The sequence below is a fragment of the Phaenicophaeus curvirostris genome, chromosome 1, assembly GCF_032191515.1.
Source record: "Phaenicophaeus curvirostris isolate KB17595 chromosome 1, BPBGC_Pcur_1.0, whole genome shotgun sequence".
NCBI classification, from domain to species: domain Eukaryota; kingdom Metazoa; phylum Chordata; class Aves; order Cuculiformes; family Cuculidae; genus Phaenicophaeus; species Phaenicophaeus curvirostris.
This window is the reverse complement of record NC_091392.1, coordinates 65,928,942-65,947,728: the sequence shown is the minus strand read 5'-3', so window position 1 is coordinate 65,947,728 and position 18,787 is coordinate 65,928,942. Positions and strand designations below refer to the sequence as shown.

Below are 18,787 nucleotides of genomic sequence, written 5' to 3'. Positions count from 1 at the left end.
CATTTTGCCAGAAAGGAGCTGCTCCTCAGTCTTTTCCAGGGCAAGATGCTATGGGAAACAGTTCTTGGCATTTTGCATAAGGTGCTTCAGTTCCTCCAGCCACTTGGAAAACTTTAGTATGAGCAGTTGTCAGAGAGCCCCCCCAGATGTCGCAGTGCAGCTGGCTGAGCACATTTCTCTCTCTCCTAAAAATACGTCTGTTTGTTTCACTCCACTACCCCAGCCCATGACAAAACAAAGTTCAGAGTTTCAGTGGCTTGAAAAGAAGAACTAGAGGGACCTGAGGTAGATACAATTATAATTCTGCCTCGCAGCCTGCTTTGCTCACTATCTGAAATTAGGGACATGTTTTCTCCTGTTCTGACACCGTTACATTCATCTGGGGTCTGTATTTCTCACTTTGTGAAATCTAGCACTGACCAAGCAGCAACGACATGTACTGCTTCAGTTCTTCCGTACAGAAACTTTTATAGAAACAGTAGTGCACGCTGACACGTGCGCCCTGTAGGCAGTTGCCTTGCTTGCTTTTGACGGCTTGCTGGTTTTGTGTTGGTTGCAGGGTAACCATGTATGATTATCAAGCAATGTGCAAAGTACCTTACCACCACCACAGCGGTGCCCGGCCTCTGCTCAGCGTACGTATCTGTTGGCAAGCAGCCCTCTCTGCACTTGGCTGTGGAGGCTTTCTCCTAGGATGTCTCCAACACCTTGATGTAGCACAGTCCCCAAAAGAACCAAGTAGTTGTTTGTTTTCAAGTGATGGGAATGTCCAAACTCATCTAAAGCAGATTTCTGAGGCAGTGATGGCCACCGATAGTGGTTTCCAATTTGGGTCTCTCTTGGCCTACAGGATCTCACTGAAAATTACAAGGATCAAGTAGAGAACAGAACCTAGACTATACCAGGCTTCTGAAAGCTAAAGAACCAACTTGCAGCTGAAACAAACAGAAATGTTTTTTACAGGGCATGGTTTTACTCAGCAGTTCAAAAAGAAGAGTTGCACTGTCAGGGAACACAGCATCTGGGAGAAAGCTCTCAGCCTCTCACGGAAGCGTGAGTGGGCTTGGAGCAGCAGAGAGAGGAGGTTAAAGCTGCCAAGAAATGCTGATAGCCCAGGGAACATGCTATCAGAGAGAATAGTTTTGCCAGTACCCAAATGCAACCTCTTTTTAATCTGATACAAGCTAATAATCTAATCTGACTATGCCTTCCTAACTTGGCCTCAAGCAGGCAGAACTAAGTAATTACTGAACACTCAGGCCACTTCAGACTAGCTGAAGCAACTCTAAACAGAAATGCATTTATTGCTGTTACTATCTTCTATTGATACTTTAAAATGTAGTGTGCTGGAAGTGCATCCTATAGCATGATGTGGTCATTTTTTTCCAGTAAAAGAATTTGCAACAAAATATTACTTTTTGATATTGTGTTAGTTTTTTAATAATATAGCCCTTTTGGCAATAGCTCTACTTAAGCTGGAATGACAAAATACTGTAATTGCAGTGAAAGTAATTCCTTGATTATATCCTTGAGAATTTTAGTCACTGAAAGAAATGTCACAAAATATGGGCTGCCAAAAATCAGGTCAGTTGGGAAGAGAATGAAAGGGTGAGTCTTTGGCCTTTATCTCTCCATTTCCCCTCCCTCAAAAAGGAAGAAATCAAAAAAAGTCCATTTTTCACGTGAATAATTCAAAGGAAAAATCAGTGAAAATTCTATATATTTTACAATTTGCTGACTTCTTTTGGTTGAAGATAAGTCAGTTAGCAGTAATGGAACATAATCTTGCATCCTGTGACTGCCGCGTGTGTTTTGGGTTTAAGGATACAGGCACGGTTATGAGAGGGAGGGATGAAAATTAGACATGGTTACCATGAAGAAAAGAAGCAGCAGAATCCTCTGCAGATTAATTGTCTGTGGGACAATGCCGGATTTCCAATTTGTAGCTGAAAAGCAGGAAGATGATAGAAGTCGTGCCATCTTGAGGAAAAGCTGGATGAAAGCACAGTTAAGCATAATCAATCAATGGCAGATAATACTAAATCCTGGGCAATGCTATCACTTCTCCCAGAAACACCACTTGCTATCAGAATACAAAAGCATCCTAAACTGGTGGTGTCCCATTTAGCTGTGTTTCTCTTCTGCTCTGAGCTCTCAAGGTCATCCATACTGGCGAGAAATCATCAAGCAATTACATCTTCAAAGTCCTTCATACATTTGTGATAAACTCCCTGACCCTGACAGGGAGGGGGTGAGAAGATATTATTAGTAGCAAGGCAGCTCAGCTGGCTTTTTATGTATTTTGAACATTTTCCAGTGATGCTCAGAACTTGAATTTCCAGCCTGTCTGTCTTTGAGATCTCTGATCAGTAGAGGGAATTGGTCTGAAATGTGGGGTCCTGCATAACAATTATAACTCTCTGACCAGGTCCTTATGGTATTTCTCATTTCTTCTTTTGTTCTCCAGCCAATTTATGCCTTTCTAGCTGCAGTGAAATGGCTGATAAGTGATTTCCTCATGTGAGTACCAAAAGATGGGGATGTTTGGGAGGCTCAGACCAATGGGAACGAAAGCTGAAAAAGCTGCAAGTGGAGGCCCCTGCGTAGGGCATTGCTCTCAGCCTTCTCCTGACATTCAGCTCAGTGCCTTGCTCCTGGGAGACAAAAAGCTATTACTATTCCCATTTTGAGAGTCAGAGGCCTGGAGCAGGTCTGGGATTTACCTGAAGTCACTCAGTATAAAGTGATGGAGCCAGAAATAGGACTTGGGTCTCCTGGGGCCCCATGCAGATCCTTGATGCAAAGTCCTCTTGCCTGTCTCCTTTGCCCGTGATGAGCAACTGCACACCTTCACTTTGCAGGAGGTGAAGTCTGAAGGAAGGAAGCCAGGGAGCTCAGGTCTGAGTGACAGGCAAAAGAGGAGAGAACTGTTTGCATGGGGAACAGAGTTCAGGTTCAAATGAGAATTTAAGTGCCATGGCTCAGTTTGCTGGGTGTGCAAAGGGCAAGGTGTTGAAAAGATCCAGCTCCTAGGGCTTGAGTGTAATTCAGAATAATTCCATGTGATGTGCAGCTACCTCCATGTTGCCAGTGTACAGGCTCCTGATGACTGTCCATGTCTGCTCCTCAGGCAGGTCTCATGGTGACTGGATCCCCTCCCAACCTCAAAGGCTGCTGGACTCAGTCCTTCACTGGGAGGGTCCCCTGCACAGTATTCAATGCACTTCAAGTAAAAGCCCATTCAGTTATTCCACAGTACAGATCCCATTCAGTTATTCCACAGTACAGATCCCATGATACAGTGCTATAGTCTCATTGTGTGGAGAGGAAAGAAAAAAAAATTAAAAAGAAAACTCAAGACTTCCACTGCCAGCAAATTCATAGTAAACATTTTAGAACTGATACTCGCCAGGCAACAGGGCCATCTCCCTGACACCTGCATCCTTCCAGGCTGCTGAAAAATCATCCTCTGTTCTTGCTCTTTTGACAGCTTCCTTTTGGAGTTTAACATGAGTAGCTTCTGGCACTCAGACAACTTGGCAGATGGTGAGTACTCAAAAGTCCAGCCACCCGATAGCACGTGAGAGCTACAGCTGCTGGTGGCAGAAGAAGCTGGATGGGCAAGCCTGGCCCCGTGCAAGGAGCCCACCATCTGCCCTGCCACCTCTCCCTCTGTGGACACTGGAATCCAGCTTCCAGGTCCCACCACCACTCTGTCTCCTGCAACTCCTCCCCCCATTTCAGGCTGCCACAGCAGTGAGGTGTGTGCGACTTGGACCACACTGCTTGCTTTCCTGATGGTAACCAGTAGGGTGGGAGAAGGCATTTCTTTCCAGGGCCCCTCACCTTGATGAGAGTGACGATCAGCTGCAAAACTTTTGGGTTGGAAATACTTACTTCCAGCTTTTCCTGAGGGTCATCTGTGGGACAGGAGAGAGCAGGGCTGGAGGAGCAGGATCTCTGGAGCATAGCAGGTGTCCCAGGAAGCTAACCAGAAGCCTGTAAGACTCAACAAGGCATTGAAGGTCTTCCCTTGCCCGCGGGACTCTCTCTGGAAGAGAGGAGATGTTGGCACAAGTGCAGCAAGGGGTATGACTGGGCTGAAACCCAGGGACCTGCCATGCAGCTGGGTGCTGCCTGCTAAAAACATTCCAGGAGTCTCTGAGGTCCTAGCCCGGCCCCTGCAGGCAGGAGGGTCCTTAATGGCCCTGTGACAACCCAAAGAGAAAGGTGAGGAGTGCTCTTTGCAGACATATAAGTGCCATTATCCCATCCTCGCTAATTGCTCAGTATTACTGGTACTTTTAGTGGAGAGATTGGTACCTTCCCTGCTAACCATGGGACTGAGTCTTTTGCACTGAACTCTCCTGCATTAATGGGGAAACAGTCATTTTTAGAAAGCAACGTTTCCCCCTAGTCAGATGTCTGGGTACCATTTAGGTCCCATTCACTTCCTGCAAAAAAGGATTGACAGAGATCCCAGTAGAAACTGTAGATATCCTCTGTGTGGCCCTGACTGCTGCTTAACACACATCAGGAGAATGCAAGTAGCCCCGTGCAGAAATCACTGGGAAAAGATCAGATAAGCAAGTGCAGTACTTGTGGTGGTACAGCAGGGACTGCTCTTTCTGGAGGACAGACAGACCTGCTGTTTCTGCAGGGAGATGCTGAGGATGCTAAATGGCTGCAGTTTGTATTAGTCTTTGCTTGAGGAGATGTGACATACAGGGAGGTGGGTTCTCAGTGTTGCCCTGCTCATCACCATTTCCTTTTGTGCTTTCTTCATCTCTCTCCTGCATCACCTCCATGACTGCTGTGTGCAAATCCATCTCTTCACTGCGCTGCCACCATGTGAAACTGTCATGTGGTTCCATCTTCATTGTGTGTTTGTGTGTTATGCGATTTTTCCAGCCAAGGCTGTCTTCCATCACTGTAAGTAGTACCACTTAACAGCGAAAATAGAGGGATTTAGCTAGAAATCCCAGGCTAGGAAAGACTTTTTTCCACCCCTTGGACAATGGGGAACTTGCAGAAGAGTGTGGCAGGGACAAGGCAGTGCCTGGTTCGAATTCCTTGCTCTGCAAAGAAGCAAGCAATGCTGTTGCTTATTTAGCTGGCTGAGCTGGTGATTGAAGTCAATAAAACAAGGAAGAAGTCAATAAAACAAGGAACACGGGAGCCTCCTCAGTGACTTTGGGCACAGACAAAACCATCACTTGTTAGTTACTTTGAGCCTCTAGCCCGTGTACCATGGCATGTCCTTAAAGCACTTTGGTTCCCAGCTGCCCTGTTCTTCTCAGCTGTTACACAAAAACCAAAGACCAACTGTGTGCCTTCTTGCAAGAAAAACTGTATCGGTCTCATAGACTTCAGTTGTCGAGAGGCAACTTAAGTCTTCTTTTCCACACCCCATGGCTTAGCTTCTTCTGATGAATCCCAGCCCAGCTCCAGGATAACGCAGAATTATTTTCAAGCAGTTCAACTGATAAGTATATGCTCTGGCTCATAAATCTGTTCCTACACACTAGTTAGCAATCCCTCCAGACAGAGTCCAGACTGTGACCCTGCTTGTATCTCCTTGCTTCCATATCTAACTTGTATTTCCTGATTTCCTCGCTGCCCAGAAAGACGTGTATGTGAGATAGAGAAGTAGTGACAGTTGAAATGTGTCTTAGTGTGTGAAGAAAAGAAAGAGAAAGAGAGTGTGACTAAAGATGAAAAAAATTAGTATCCATCTCCATTGAGGGGAGAGTAGCAGAGTGGAAGAATACTATTGGGGTTGGAAGAAATGGTTTGCACATGTTGTTAGGAAGGAGCTGTAGATTTTTGCCAGAAATGTTAACATTTTCTTGACTGCATGCCAAGGCTGGTGTATGCAAAACGTATGGAGAGAAGGAGACATTTGCGAGAGAGAAGTTGAGTACACATTTATTCAGGGATATGTGCAGGGGAATTAACGGTTGGGGTTCTAATGCTTGACTGTGCACCTCTGGCTCTGCAGCACTGAGCCTATTTCTGCTTCCCAAGTTCTCTTGCTTTCTGGGAAGGCGAGATTTGCCATTAGAATATGGGCATTGTATATTCAGACTGCAATAATCATGCAAATCTGTTTTTCAGGGTAGTGAGAAGGCATGTTTGCTTCCACAGTTTTTTCACTGCTCTCAGCATCTCATTCCTCTCTGTGTTTATAACGTTGTCTGCTTTTATGGACATCACCACAGGTCTGAAAGCCTTTAATTAAACCAAAAATACTTCCAGCCAAGGCATGCAGCCTAGAAAGGACTATTTCTAGAATTCTGTAGCTCACAAAGGTTTCTTTTCGACTGCATAGTAATGTACGCAGAGGATATTTTAGCAAAGAAATGATTAAATTACGTTTTGTATTTGTAACTAAGTGGCAGGTTTTGTCTCATGTGTCCCAGAGTAAAGCCACTGACTTGGGTGCAGTTATCCTTAATTGCTGCTGGTGGGAAAGAGTTCATAATCTGGGCTGTACAGTTCATAACAACGTGTGGTGGCTGCCTTTGCTGCTCAGGAGGATTGGTTGCCAAATGTCTGACAAAGTCTTTCTGGAAGTGCAGATGGTAGCAATGACAGCCTGGAATTAACTCACTCTTTGCTATAAAGTTTGCAATTTGTTATCAGCTCCTCTGACTGCTTAATAATCCCTGACCACCAGACTCTCAGAGTGATGATAGCATTTTGATGTCCAGCATGTGCATGCAGAGGCTCAGCTCAAGCATTTTGCTGATGAAGTACAAGCTACTGGGGTCCTCTGAACTTCTCAATACTGCTGTAGCTGCCTTGCTTCCAAGCAAATTAAGTGGCAGAAGGCTTAAGCATAATCTGTGTCATAGGTTTTGTCACTGTACAGAAGTTAAGAGATTTTAAAGTGGCTTCTTTTAATTTAGCGTGTGCCAAGAAACTGATTTAAGATGGTCTGTGCAGGGGACTTGTGCCAATTTAGCTCAGTTTAAAAATACAGCTTGGTGCACGTGATGAGGTCAAGCCAGAGCAAGTCAAATCACAGATATTTGTGAAAGATTGCAAACACAAACACAACTTCTATTTGTGACTTACTGCCCATACTGCACTACAAAATTGCCCTTGAAGGGACCAAACCCAATGCACTTCACACCACTTGCCTCCAGCAGCACAGGCTGCCTCTGTAAGTGCCACCACAGTGCAGTTTGCCTCAGAATTACTGCTTGAGTGTTGCCTCTCTGGGACTGTGTCCAGAGCTGAGGTACAGCTGTTGCCCATTTGTGTGGGTCAGGCCAGCAAACAGTGCTGGTTAGCACTGGTGGAGGGCGGAGGTTTATCCTGGATGTGGGTTTTACAGTCTCTTTTCATTGCCTTTCCCCTTAAGGCACAGTGCTCCAAGCCCACATTCAGCACAATGGCCCTGATTCCCACATTCAGCACAATGGCCCTGATTCAACACTGGTTGAAGCTGGGAAGCCTCTAATCTCCTTCCATCCCGTATTTTACAAGCTGGTGGTCTGATTGACCTTCTCATCTCTGTTTTTTATATGGCCTTAACTCCATCCACTTTGATGACACTACCTCAGGAAGCTGGAGCTAGAATGTCATTCTTTGCCAGGGATGGGGGGAAAATGAGGACTTGGATGAAATCTCTGCTATGTCAAGACCTGTTGCCACTCCTGACGTGAGCAACATGCTAAATTCTTGCAAGCAACTGTACTGCTGTGACAGCCTCAGTCTCTCAGCGCTATGAATCCAGGGCTAACACAATGGGACTTTGATGGTTCATGGCTGAGGGTCCAATGTGGTCTTGACACAAGCATATTCCTAAGAAGGTCTGTCCCTGGCCCAGACTATGGTAGCCTGGCCACCTGTTTTAGAGTTTTAGGCTGTTTTCCCAGCTGCTAGTACAGTGAATTAAGGCTGACGGAAAGAATTCCTGCTCTGTTCCTCACACTCCTGTAGTCCATCAGGCACTTCACTGGCCAGAATATGCTTACCAGCCTGGAGCTGATTTAAGCCAGAAAGGGTTTGCTACTTCTCTCCTTACAGTGAACAGGTATATTCTGTGTGTTTCATCAGAAATCATAGAATCATAGAATAACCAGGTTGGAAGAGACCCACCAGATCATCGAGTCCAACCATTCCTATCAAACACTGAACCATGCCCCTCAGCACCTCATCCAACCATTCCTTAAACACCTCCAGGGAAGGTGACTCAACCACCTCCCTGAGCAGCCTGTTCCAGTGCCCAATGACCCTTTCTGTGAAAAATTTTTTCCTAATATCCAGCCTAAATCTCCCCTGGCGGAGCTTGAGGCCATTCCCTCTTGTCCTGTCCCCAGTCACTTGGGAGAAGAGGCCAGCTCCCTCTTCTCTACAACCTCCTTTCAGGTAGTTATAGAGAGCAATGAGGTCGCCCCTCAGCCTCCTCTTCTCCAGGCTAAACAACCCCAGCTCTCTCAGCCGCTCCTAAGACCTGTTCTCCAGCCCCTTCACCAGCTTTGTTGCTCTTAATGTCTATGCCTTTGAATGTCTGAGCCTTTGAAATCTACCTCAGTAACAGGGTCTTCTACTGCTCATTCTGAATGCCCTCAGGACTGTTCATCCCTGCAACCAGTACTAGTCAAAGGCATTCTGCATTAGCAAAAGTGGGAGAGGGTTTTCAGTGCTTTTCCAGTGTGGGGCTTGCTTAGATGGATGGCAAATGGTGACAGCACAGGCAGGTAGCTCCTGGCTGATGGCAGAGTCGCTGCCAGACACCAAAAAGATTAGTTTAGTTGACTAATTTAGTATGAATCCAAGGTGAATACAGACCAAGGCATCATGCTGAAATCAAGACCTGTGTGCTTTTCGATCTATGCAAAGTTAACCTAACCATGATACTGAAAGTTGGGTCCCACCCTCTGGGAGGATTTAAGTAGGAGGCTGCTCTGCAAGTGACATTTTTTGAAAGTTCAGAAGAAAAGCACAGGGCACAGCTATGGGGGACTCTGGACCCCTCATATTCACCTGGGGGAGGCATTAGAGGAGAGAGGTTGGGCTGTAGCCCCTGGCTCTTAAATGGATGTCTTATGTCACTGAATCACCACGGTGGAGAGAAAAATCAGAGAAAATCATCCAGGTCTTCCCTCTCTCACATAATCCACGTCGTTTAGAGGGCAAGCTCCGTGGGTTGGTGTTTACCTCTTTCTGTGTGCTCCAGCAGTGTCAGGGGAGAGGAGAGCACAGTGAAGATTTCACAGTGATGCAAACTACCCATCAGGATCAGGGTGCCCTCTTAGTGCCTTCTTACCATATATTTACTGATTAAAGCCTGTGTTGCTGCATTTTTCTATAAATCATCAATGCCACTGCTGCAAGGGATAAGGTGGTTCTCCTTCACATCAGAAGGACTCTCTTCCCTGCCTATCACCCCAGCAGTGCTGCCTGCAGCCAGTGTGTGGGTGGAAGGCTGCAGAGCAAGTCTTCTGTGCTCAGACCCAAAGCTGATGAAGAAACCATTTCTCATATTTGTTGTTGATTGAGCCTCAACCACCTCTCCCCCCACAACAAAGCTTCATATTTCCATTGGTGATATTCCTCTGTGTCTTACAGAGGTAAGAGCTGGCTTGGCTACTTCTGGCCACAGAAAATAATTGCCAGAGAAGCCACAGGCAATAGTTTCAGGCAAAGATGAACTCCCAGAAAGGATGTCCTTTCTTCTTGAGGGAGGCTTGGTAAGGTGATTCAGCTCCCCATCATCCCCAAATTAATTTGAGAGTCCCATAGATTGTGAATGAAAAGTGATGGAGCAGCTGCTCTCTTCCTCTGCCGTGGATGGCTTCCTTCAGGAGCCAGTGCCACACATTAGCCAGGTCTCTGCTGGTCCTTGAGAGCTGTCACCTGCTTCCCTGTGGTCTCAGGCTGGATCTGTTTGCTGGCAGTGTTTTCTTTTAAATGTGACACATACTCAACTCCTCGAATTGCCTGCTATGGGCTTTACTCTGAAAAGTCGGTGGGCTCAGGAACGATCAGCAGGTGATGGAGAACTCCACCACGGGGTCCCTGCAGGGTCAGATCCCTCAGCACTGGCACTGAGGAGAAGCCCGGCCGCAGCTTTCAGTGTTTAATTAAGAGAGTGGAACAATGCTGGGTTGTGCAGGTGAGACTTCATAAACACTGATGGTTCAGTAGGCCTCCTCTCCTTGGAACACTGGGGTAGGAGAGCCCAGGTGCCCCAGCGTAGGTGCCCTCAGGAGTCCCTGGGGTGCTTGTGGCTGAGAGGGTTCGTGGCTGCAGCTTCAGCAGGGCAGGGTTCAGGCTTGCTTCAGGGAAGAGAGTGGGAATGTTCGGCTCATTTCTCACATAGTCCGGTTTTCCCACACCACCTAGTGGGAGCAGGGATCGCTGCCTGGCTGCTTTCTGCAGCGTCTCATTCTCCTTCCCTGGTAGGTACCTAAACCATCCAAGGGGCAACGCAAGGCTGCTCCTCCAACCTACATCACTAGACTTAAATGCTTCCATCTCAGTGTAGACTGCTCCTAGATGATCCTCTGCCCTTCAACTGCGTGTGTCCAGAGAAGAGCAACAAAGCTGATGAAAGGTTTGGAACACGAGTCTTACAAGGAGCAACTGAGAGAGCTGAGGTTTTTAGTCTGGAGAAGAGAAGGCTGAGGGGAGATACTACCATTCTCTGCAGCTACCTGAAGGGAGGGTTTAGCGTGGTGGGTGCTGGTCTCTTCTCCCAACTAACAAGTGATAGGACAAGAGGAAATGGCCTCACGTGGCAACAGGGGAGGTTTAGATTGGACATTAGGAAAAATGTCTTCACAGAAGGGGTTGTCAGGCACTGGAACAGGCTGCCCAGGGAAATGGTGGAGTCACCATCCCTGGAGGTATTTAAAAGACATGTAGATGTGGTGCTTAGGGACATGGTTAAGTGGTGGACTTGACAGTGATAGTTTAAGGGTTGGATTCGATGATCTTAAAGGTCTTTTCCAATCTAAATGATTCTATGTTTCTGTGATTCTATTATTCATTTCTCACCTTGTCTCCTTACCATTGCAGCTCACAAGCACAAGAAGCATGACACATTGCAGCCCTGCGACACTGAATACCCTGTCTTTGTGTACGAGCCAGCTATCAAGGAGACTAACGGGCTTATTGAGTGTGGAGATTGCCAAAAGTAAGAAATGCAGATTCTCTTTCTTTTAGGGGCTTGCAGACAGACTCAGGTCATGGCAGCACATGAGCATTGTTGCAGATCTCATCAGTGACAGCAGAAATCTGAGAAGCCACCTGCCGCTCTGCCCATCCCGCGGCCAACATCACATCCACAGCTCTCACCACCAAGCTAAGCAGACACGCTGGACAATAAAAAACTGAAATAACTGAGTTACCACTTACCAAGAAAAGAGAAAAAAAATTATAACCATCTCTTGATAAGCAGAAGTGGCTGTAGAATGGGAGGGAAAGCATTTAAGTACATACATCTGTCCATTCCACTGATTTCAGAAAGGAACTTATTCTGTTTTTTCACATTTCTGGAAAAAGTTTTCCACTTTGAAAATTTTCCTTTTTGCAATGCTTTCAGCTTTCCCTTTCCTTTTTTTCTTTCATTTTCCTTCTCTTCTTTTTTCTATAGAGAAAAAAAAAGGGTGAAAATACAGGTGCACTTTTTTATTTTCCATTTTCATTGTAAAAGAATGAACAGTGCAAAATAACAGAAAAGTCATTGTGGAAAGAGGCTGTTTTCCATGGCTGCGTATCACACACAGAAAGATGAATTTCCACTGGTCCAGCTTTTCTTAACATGAGTCATCCAAACAGGTCTGACTGGAATCTCTTTAAAAACACCGGTCCTACTTAGTTTGACTTTAGGATCAGTTGGACCAACTACAGGAAAGACTTAAAGGTTATGAAAACAGCCTGCACTAGTCAGCATGACTTTAAGAAAACCAGGCCTTGCCAAATGTTTTAGAAGAAGAGATTGAAGATTTGATTACAAAAAGATATTGTGTAGGTGCATGAGCTTTGGATAGATCCTGTGGCCAGCAGGTCGAGGGAGGCGATTTTGCCCCTCTATACCTCTCTTGTGAGACCTCATCTGGAGTACTGTATCCAGTTCTAGAATCCTCAACATAAGAAGGAGATGGAGCTGTTGGAGCAGGTCCAGAGGAGGGCTACAAGGATGATCAGAGGGCTGGAGCACCTCCCATACGAGGACAGGCTGAGAGAGTTGGGCTTGTTCAGCCTGGAGAAGAGAAGGCTCCAAGGAGACCTTATAGCCACCTTCCAGTACCTGAAGGGGCTACAGGAAAACTGGGCAGGGACTATTCACAAAGGCTTGTATTGATAGGATGAGGGGCAATAGGTATAAAGTGGAGAGGGGCAGATTTAGGCTAGGCACAAGGAAGAATTTCTTCACCATGAGAGTGGTGAGGCACGGGCACGGGTTGCCCAGGGAAGCTGTGGATGCCTCATCCCTGGAGGTGTTCAAGGCCACGTTAGATAGGACCTTGGGCAGCCTCATCTAGTGGGAGGTGTTCATGCCCATGGCAGGGGGGTTGGAACTAGATGATCTTTAAGGTTCCTTCCAACCCAAACTATTCTATGATTCTATGATCCAGAGCAGCTGAGTGCCCCGAACTGTCTCACTCATGTAATAAGCTGTTGCTGCAAAGATTTCCATCACTGATGCAGCCCAGGGCTGACCCCTCCTTGCTGCAGTGCCCTCTCCTCACTGGGGCCCAGCACCCATCTACCCTCCCCAGGAAAGCTGGCAGAGGTTTCCACCCTAGTTATTTTGCACTGCGGTGGCTACGGCCACCTGCTGAGTGATGGGAGGCACTGAATAACTTCAGGGTGATGGGCTTTTTTTTCTTTATATCAGAAATAGTATAGAGAAATAGCAGCTGAAGTGAAGTGATCATCTCCCTGTACTCAGCACTGGTGAGGCTGCACCTCAGATATCATGTGCAGTTTTGGGCCCCTTGCTACAGGAAAGACATTGAGCTGCTGGAACATATCCAGAGAAGGGCAACAAAACTGGTGAAGGGTCTGGAATGCAAGTCTTATGAGGACTGGCTGAGGGAACTGGGGTTGTCTAGACTGGAGAAGAGAAGGCTGAGGGGAGACCTTATTGTTCTCTACAGCTACCCAAAAGGAGGTTGCAGAGAGGTGGATGTTGGACTCTTCTCCCAAGTAACAAGCAATAGGGTGAGAAGAAACAGCCTCAAGTTGCACCAGGGAGGCTTAGTCTGGATATCAGGAAAGATTTCTTCATCGAAAGGGTTGTCAAGCATTGGAGCAGGCTACCCAAGAAAGTGGTTGTCATGATCTCTGGAGGTATTTAAAAGATGTGTAGAAGTGGTGCTAAGGGATATGGTTTAGTGATGGACTTGGCATTGTTAGGTTTACAGTTGGACTTCATGATCTTAAAGATCTTCTCCAATGTAACTGATTCTATGATTCTGTTCTGTGATAAATCCCATGTCTCCCACTGTCTGTCCTGCTTGATTCACTAACTTATGGTACAGGGGACTGAAGCAGCATCTTGCCAGCACCATCAGTCCGGCTCAGCTCTTTCATACTTACAGGCATAGTCGTACCATCTGAGTACTGGGCACATCCCTTCTGCATCTTTTATGTTTAGGAGAGATATATGCCCCATTGCAGGCTGCATGGAGTATTAGCCAGTGGCCCACAAGGGCACACAGACTTTCCCCATCATGACTCACAAGCCCAGATGGTTCTCAGTGGACCAAGAAAAGGCTGGATGCTCCATCCTGGGCAAAATGCTGACTTGCAGACTTGCCTCATGCACATGAGGCACTTCTGTCCTGGTTACTGAAGCATGTATGGGTTAATATCTGCTTACTAAAGCTCCCAAAAGAGTCATCAGCCAGGAATAATAATTAAATGGTCCCATGCTGCAGCATGTGACATTTAATATCTCTAAAAGTGAATACAAAAATCCCTGGAGGTGAAAAGGCTCCAAAACTAGATAGTGAATAACCAGGGAGACAGGGCAGTTCTCCACTGCAGTCAGATTGATCAGTGCTCTAGTCACAGAATCATAGAATAGTTTGGGTTGGAAGAGACCTTAAAGATTGTCTAGTTCCAACCCCCCTGCCATGGGCAGGGACATGTTCCACTATATCAGGCTGCCCAAGGCCCCATCCAACCACACCTTGAACACCTCCAGGGATGGGGCATCGAGTCACATCCTCACAAACCCATATTTCTGATCTAGAAGCCCTCTCCCTTGGCTGAGAGGTGGTTAGCAGTACTGGGAGTGCAGAGAGCCATGCGCTAGCTGCAGCATTGCAGCCTCACCACCAGTGCAGGCACACTGAGCCCACTGTCCCTGGCCTTCCCTGCACCCAGCAGCCCCAGGCCAGCCTGCAGGCTCCTTGCCAGGGCTGTACATAAAGGATGGCAGCATGGGCAGCTCAGCCTTGCTTCAGCTGGCTGCGGTCTCTGCACGTCCAGAGGGCAGGCAATGCCTACAAGGCATAAGGCAGAGGGTTGGCACAGACTGGTGCAATGCCAAGACATGTACAATGCTTAAGAATCATAGAATCACAGAATCACCAAGTTGGAAAAGACCCACCAGATCACTGAGTCCAACCATTCCTATCAAACACTGAACCACGTCCCTCAGCACCTCATCCAACCGTCCCTTAAACACCTCCAGGGAAGGTGACTCAACCACCTCCCTGGGCAGTCTGTTCCAGTGCCCAATGACCCTTTCTGTGAAAAATTTTTCCTAATGTTCAGCCTGAACCTCCCCTGGCAGAGCTTGAAGCCATTCCCTCTTGTCCTGTCCCCAGTCACTTGGGAGAAGAGGCCAGCACCCTCCTCTCCACAACGTCCTTTCAGGTAGTTATAGAGAGCAATGAGGTCTCCCCTCAGCCTCCTCTTCTCCAGGCTAAACAACCCCAGCTCTCTCAGCCATTCGTCATAAGTCCTGTTCTCCAGCCCATTCACCAGCTTCATTGCTCTTCTCTGGACTCGCTCCAGAGCCTCAACATCCTTCTTGTGGTGAGGGGCCCAGAGCTGAACACAGGATTCAAGGAGCGGTCTCACCAGTGCCGAGTACAGAGGGAGAATAACCTCCCTGGACCTGCTGGTCACGCTGTTTCTGATACAAGCCAAGATGCCGTTGGCCTTCTTGGCCACCTGGGCACACTGCTGGCTCATGTTCAGTCGCTGTCAACCAACACCCCCAGGTCCTTCTCCTCCAGGCAGCTCTCCAGCCAGACTTCTAGTCTGTAGCACTGCACAGGGTTTTTGTGCCTTTAACAAGGCATTTGGCCTTGTAAAACCTCATGCCATTGCTCTCAGCCAATGGTCTCAGCTTTGCAGTAACACCGGTGTTTGCCTGCTTGGACAGGCACCCCCTGCCACCTCATGCTCACCAAGGGCTGCAGCGGACGTGCACGTGCCGGTGTGCAAACCCACAGTCACAGGTGCACACAGCCTTGTGAGGGCAGAGACACGTCTGAGCTGCCCACACATTCCTGCACAAAACCCCACAAGCAGCCAAAACACGTGCCTGCCCTCATCCTGATCGGCCCACACAAGCTCTCTGCCACCTGCACAACTGGGCAGTGGTGCTCTCCTAGCCCTCATGTGCATGTCCTCGGGCAAAATATAATATCTAGACATGTCCTAGCTCGCACGTGCCTGTGCTCGCCACCGGACCTTTCTGTAGTCTGCTTGAATGCTCTAAATGAAATCAGCCCTCCTCAGGTGTCATCTGCTGTGACATGCTGCCCCATTTTGGTGCTGATCCATGTGTTTGGGAGGGCTTGTGTTTGGTTTTATTGGTTGGTTGGGGGTTTCTTTGTTGATTGAGTGAGTTTTGCATTTGATCTTGGCTTTTTTGCCTAGCGTTTGTAAATCTGAGCCAATTTGGAGCTTCCTGAGACCAAAAAGGTGTGACAGAACCAAGTAACACTAGGGCAACTGCTCTGGCATTGCAGCAGGAGGGATGTGTTTTCACCCATATGCTCTTTTCTTTGTAGGATGTTTGTGGCACAACAGATCGCCAGCAGTAACCTCCTGGTCCTTGTCATAGATGCCACCTGCGACTGCAGCATCTTCCCACCTGTTCTGCTGGATGTAAAAGAGGTCAAATATATCCTTCCACATGCAGCAGGGATGTACATCTCCACAGGCCATTTTTGTCTCCATGTTTGCTTGGGTGGAAAACTTGTTCCAACAATTGCCATAGGGTGGAGGGCATGGCCTGACCCGTGGGGCAGCCACGAAGAGAGACACAGAGTGGGTAGGGTTGTGGTGAAGAGGAGGTAACAGTTCTGCCCTCTAGACCGTGAAAAGGAAGCCGGCCTCCACCAGCCAAGGCTATCAGATGCGCTGTATGAACATGAGGGTGAGACAGACCAAGAGAGAGGGTCAGCAGTGGGTGAGTGCAGCTGGGCTGGCTCCCCAGAAGGGCTTCAAGGTGTTTCTGCAACCCACCCTCCCAGCCTTGCTGGCTCTTCGTCCTTCATTCCTTGTCAGGGCAGCAATGTAGTGCAGTTTATCACTGTGAAGCTGAGCTCTCTCCATGCATTTTAGCCACTTTTAGCTGCCTGTCATTCCTTGCTGCCTTCTAGCTGCTGGAGATGTCTCCAGCCCATGCAGGGTGACCTGCCCTTCCTTTGTCCTCCTTACTTTGTCTCCCACGCTGCGTGGTTACCCACAGACAGTTTCACTCAGGGCCCCGTGGGTCTGTGGGGCACTCATCCCCCTTCTCCCTGCCTGCCGCTGCCAGTGTCCTTAACATCCTCGCACATAACACTTCTGTGAAGTGTGAACGAATGCGGTCCCAGAAGCTGAGGCGGCGCCCAGACACATGCCACGCGTTTCACCCCGAGGTACCCAGGGGCTGCCTAGTGGGGGAGGGAGCGCACACAGATGGATTTCACCATGGGTTATACCTGTGCCCATGTGCCTGTCTCCTTTTGCACCCCTGCGTTGTGTGTCTCGTGTGTCCATCCCACTGGCTGGACCCAGACACAGCCATCTGACTCCCCTAGGGGCTTCCTAGCAGGAGAATGGTGACACTAATTTCACCTGGGAAGGGCTTGAGCTTCAACATCACAAGGCTGCTGGGTTTCTTCAGAGGGTTCACCTACTGGAAGAGCCCCAACTCCTGTAACCAGCCCTTGTGACCTGGGCTTGGTGCAGCCAGGCAGCTCTGTCACCTGCAAGGCTGGCAGGAGTTTTGCCTGGGCACCTTCACACAGCGTGCGAGGCATCCCAGCTGCTTGTCCCTGCCCTGCGGGGCCAAGAACAGGCACAGTGACCACTCGTGAGCAGGGGACTCTGGAAGGAGCGGCAGGAGGAATGTGATGGTGGGAGCTGATCCTGCTGCAGCCTCTGAGGCTGAGGGAAGGGAATCGGGGCGTTGGGCAGAGCATGGCAAGAGCCAGGGAGGTGGGTAGCTTCCTAGCTTGCAGGTAGCTGCCATGGCCCATGGGCATCAAACCAGTCCCTTTCGTTGCTCCCAGTGATCCTTGCCCTTGGTCCTGTGCCACAGGCATAGCTCCCCCATCCAAAGGCAATGGGCAGGCTCCCTTCTCTCTGCCAGCAACCATCCTGGCTATAAGCAAGTTGACACCCCCCTCTCCTGTCTCTTAGGAAAATGCCCAAGACTGTGGTGGCGCTGCCGATGTCTCCGTCTCACCAGCACTGCTCCTCCTGCCCCTGGCGCTGCTCCTGCGGTGACACTGCCTGCAACAACGCGCCTTATGCAGCAGAGACCCAGGAAGGAAGGGGGCCACCGCTGGCCAGAGTGGTGGGAGAGGAGGAGATAGGGGTCACAGGCTGTTCTTGGACACCCACTGCGACTCCTCGAGGAGACTGAGGTGTTAATGACACAGAACAACATGTCTTGTGTCCTTCTCCACAATGTTCAGTGTGTTGCCAGCGGTGGAAGCTGCTTCCTCCTCAAAAGTCTGCAGCGAAAGGCCTGTGCAAGGACCGACAGAGTTGGCTCCCAGCAGACGACCTATGGAGCTGCTCCTCCTGGCCATCAGCTCACAGCTGGGATGGCCAAGGTAGCTGGCACGGCTTGGATTTCACCACCACCCTGCCTCCCTCACAGCCACTTTGGGATAGTTTGTCCTAGGAGGCAGAGGGTTCAGTGGGGCAGATCTGGCCTTCGGAGAGCAGAAGGGGCAGAGGATGCTGTCTGATGTGGGAGCCCTCAGGATTCCTAGCACCCCGGACTGGAGAAACCCAGGCACAGCCCTGACATAACAGAGCACTAAGTGGTTCCCAGCCAGCAGGCAGCATCTCCTGGTCTTGGGGTGGTCCTCAACCAGGATCCCAGGGGCAGGACATGGAGCCTAACCTGAACTGCACTAACTTAACATGCAACCAGACGATGGGAAGTAGCACGGCTTGACTAGTTAGCTGCAGCTACACCAGCTCTACCGAGGAGACCCCTCCTAAAACTGCTAGCACAGCATCCGAATTCTTATGTAGTTGTGGACTCACTCCTGGGAAGGGGTTATGTACAGCCCACCAAAAGAGGGAATGTTCCCCACTGCCTGGTAGTTTCATTGCAGAAGCAGCTTAAGAAACGGGCAATTTTCCCCTTGGAGCAGCACTACCCTGCTCACTGAAGCTGCCTTTGGTTGTCCCAGGGCGAGCAGCCTGAGCCTGGCATTCCCAGCCGGTGGGCACAGGCCATTTTTCACAGAGCTTTATGGACAATGGGTGGGGAGCACCTTTATTTTTTTGTATGAACTACTCCATACCATCTTGTTAAAAACAAATATATGGCATATTTTAAATAGATACT

The 18,787-nt window shown here is 48.6% G+C and overlaps 1 protein-coding gene and 1 pseudogene across 2 annotated transcripts in view; one reads left to right on the top strand and one right to left on the bottom strand.

Moving 5' to 3' along the window:
- CACNA2D4 (calcium voltage-gated channel auxiliary subunit alpha2delta 4) overlaps positions 1-18,559 on the top strand; it is a 134,570-nt gene extending 116,011 nt beyond the window's left edge. The window contains exons 33-40 of one of the 2 annotated variants that reach the window (XM_069860983.1): positions 560-635; positions 2,468-2,520; positions 3,491-3,546; positions 4,912-4,932; positions 11,035-11,152; positions 15,999-16,111; positions 16,771-16,853; positions 17,620-18,559. In XM_069860983.1, the coding sequence (XP_069717084.1) occupies positions 560-635; positions 2,468-2,520; positions 3,491-3,546; positions 4,912-4,932; positions 11,035-11,152; positions 15,999-16,111; positions 16,771-16,853; positions 17,620-17,706 (607 nt within the window). In that variant the 3' untranslated portion in view covers positions 17,707-18,559. Of the gene's footprint in view, positions 1-559; positions 636-2,467; positions 2,521-3,490; positions 3,547-4,911; positions 4,933-11,034; positions 11,157-15,998; positions 16,112-16,770; positions 16,854-17,619 lie in introns of those variants that run through there. The other variant, XM_069860972.1, reaches the window with a different exon arrangement.
- Positions 4,960-7,402, bottom strand: LOC138722627 (uncharacterized; annotated as a pseudogene).
- Positions 18,560-18,787: the final 228 nt, after the last annotated feature.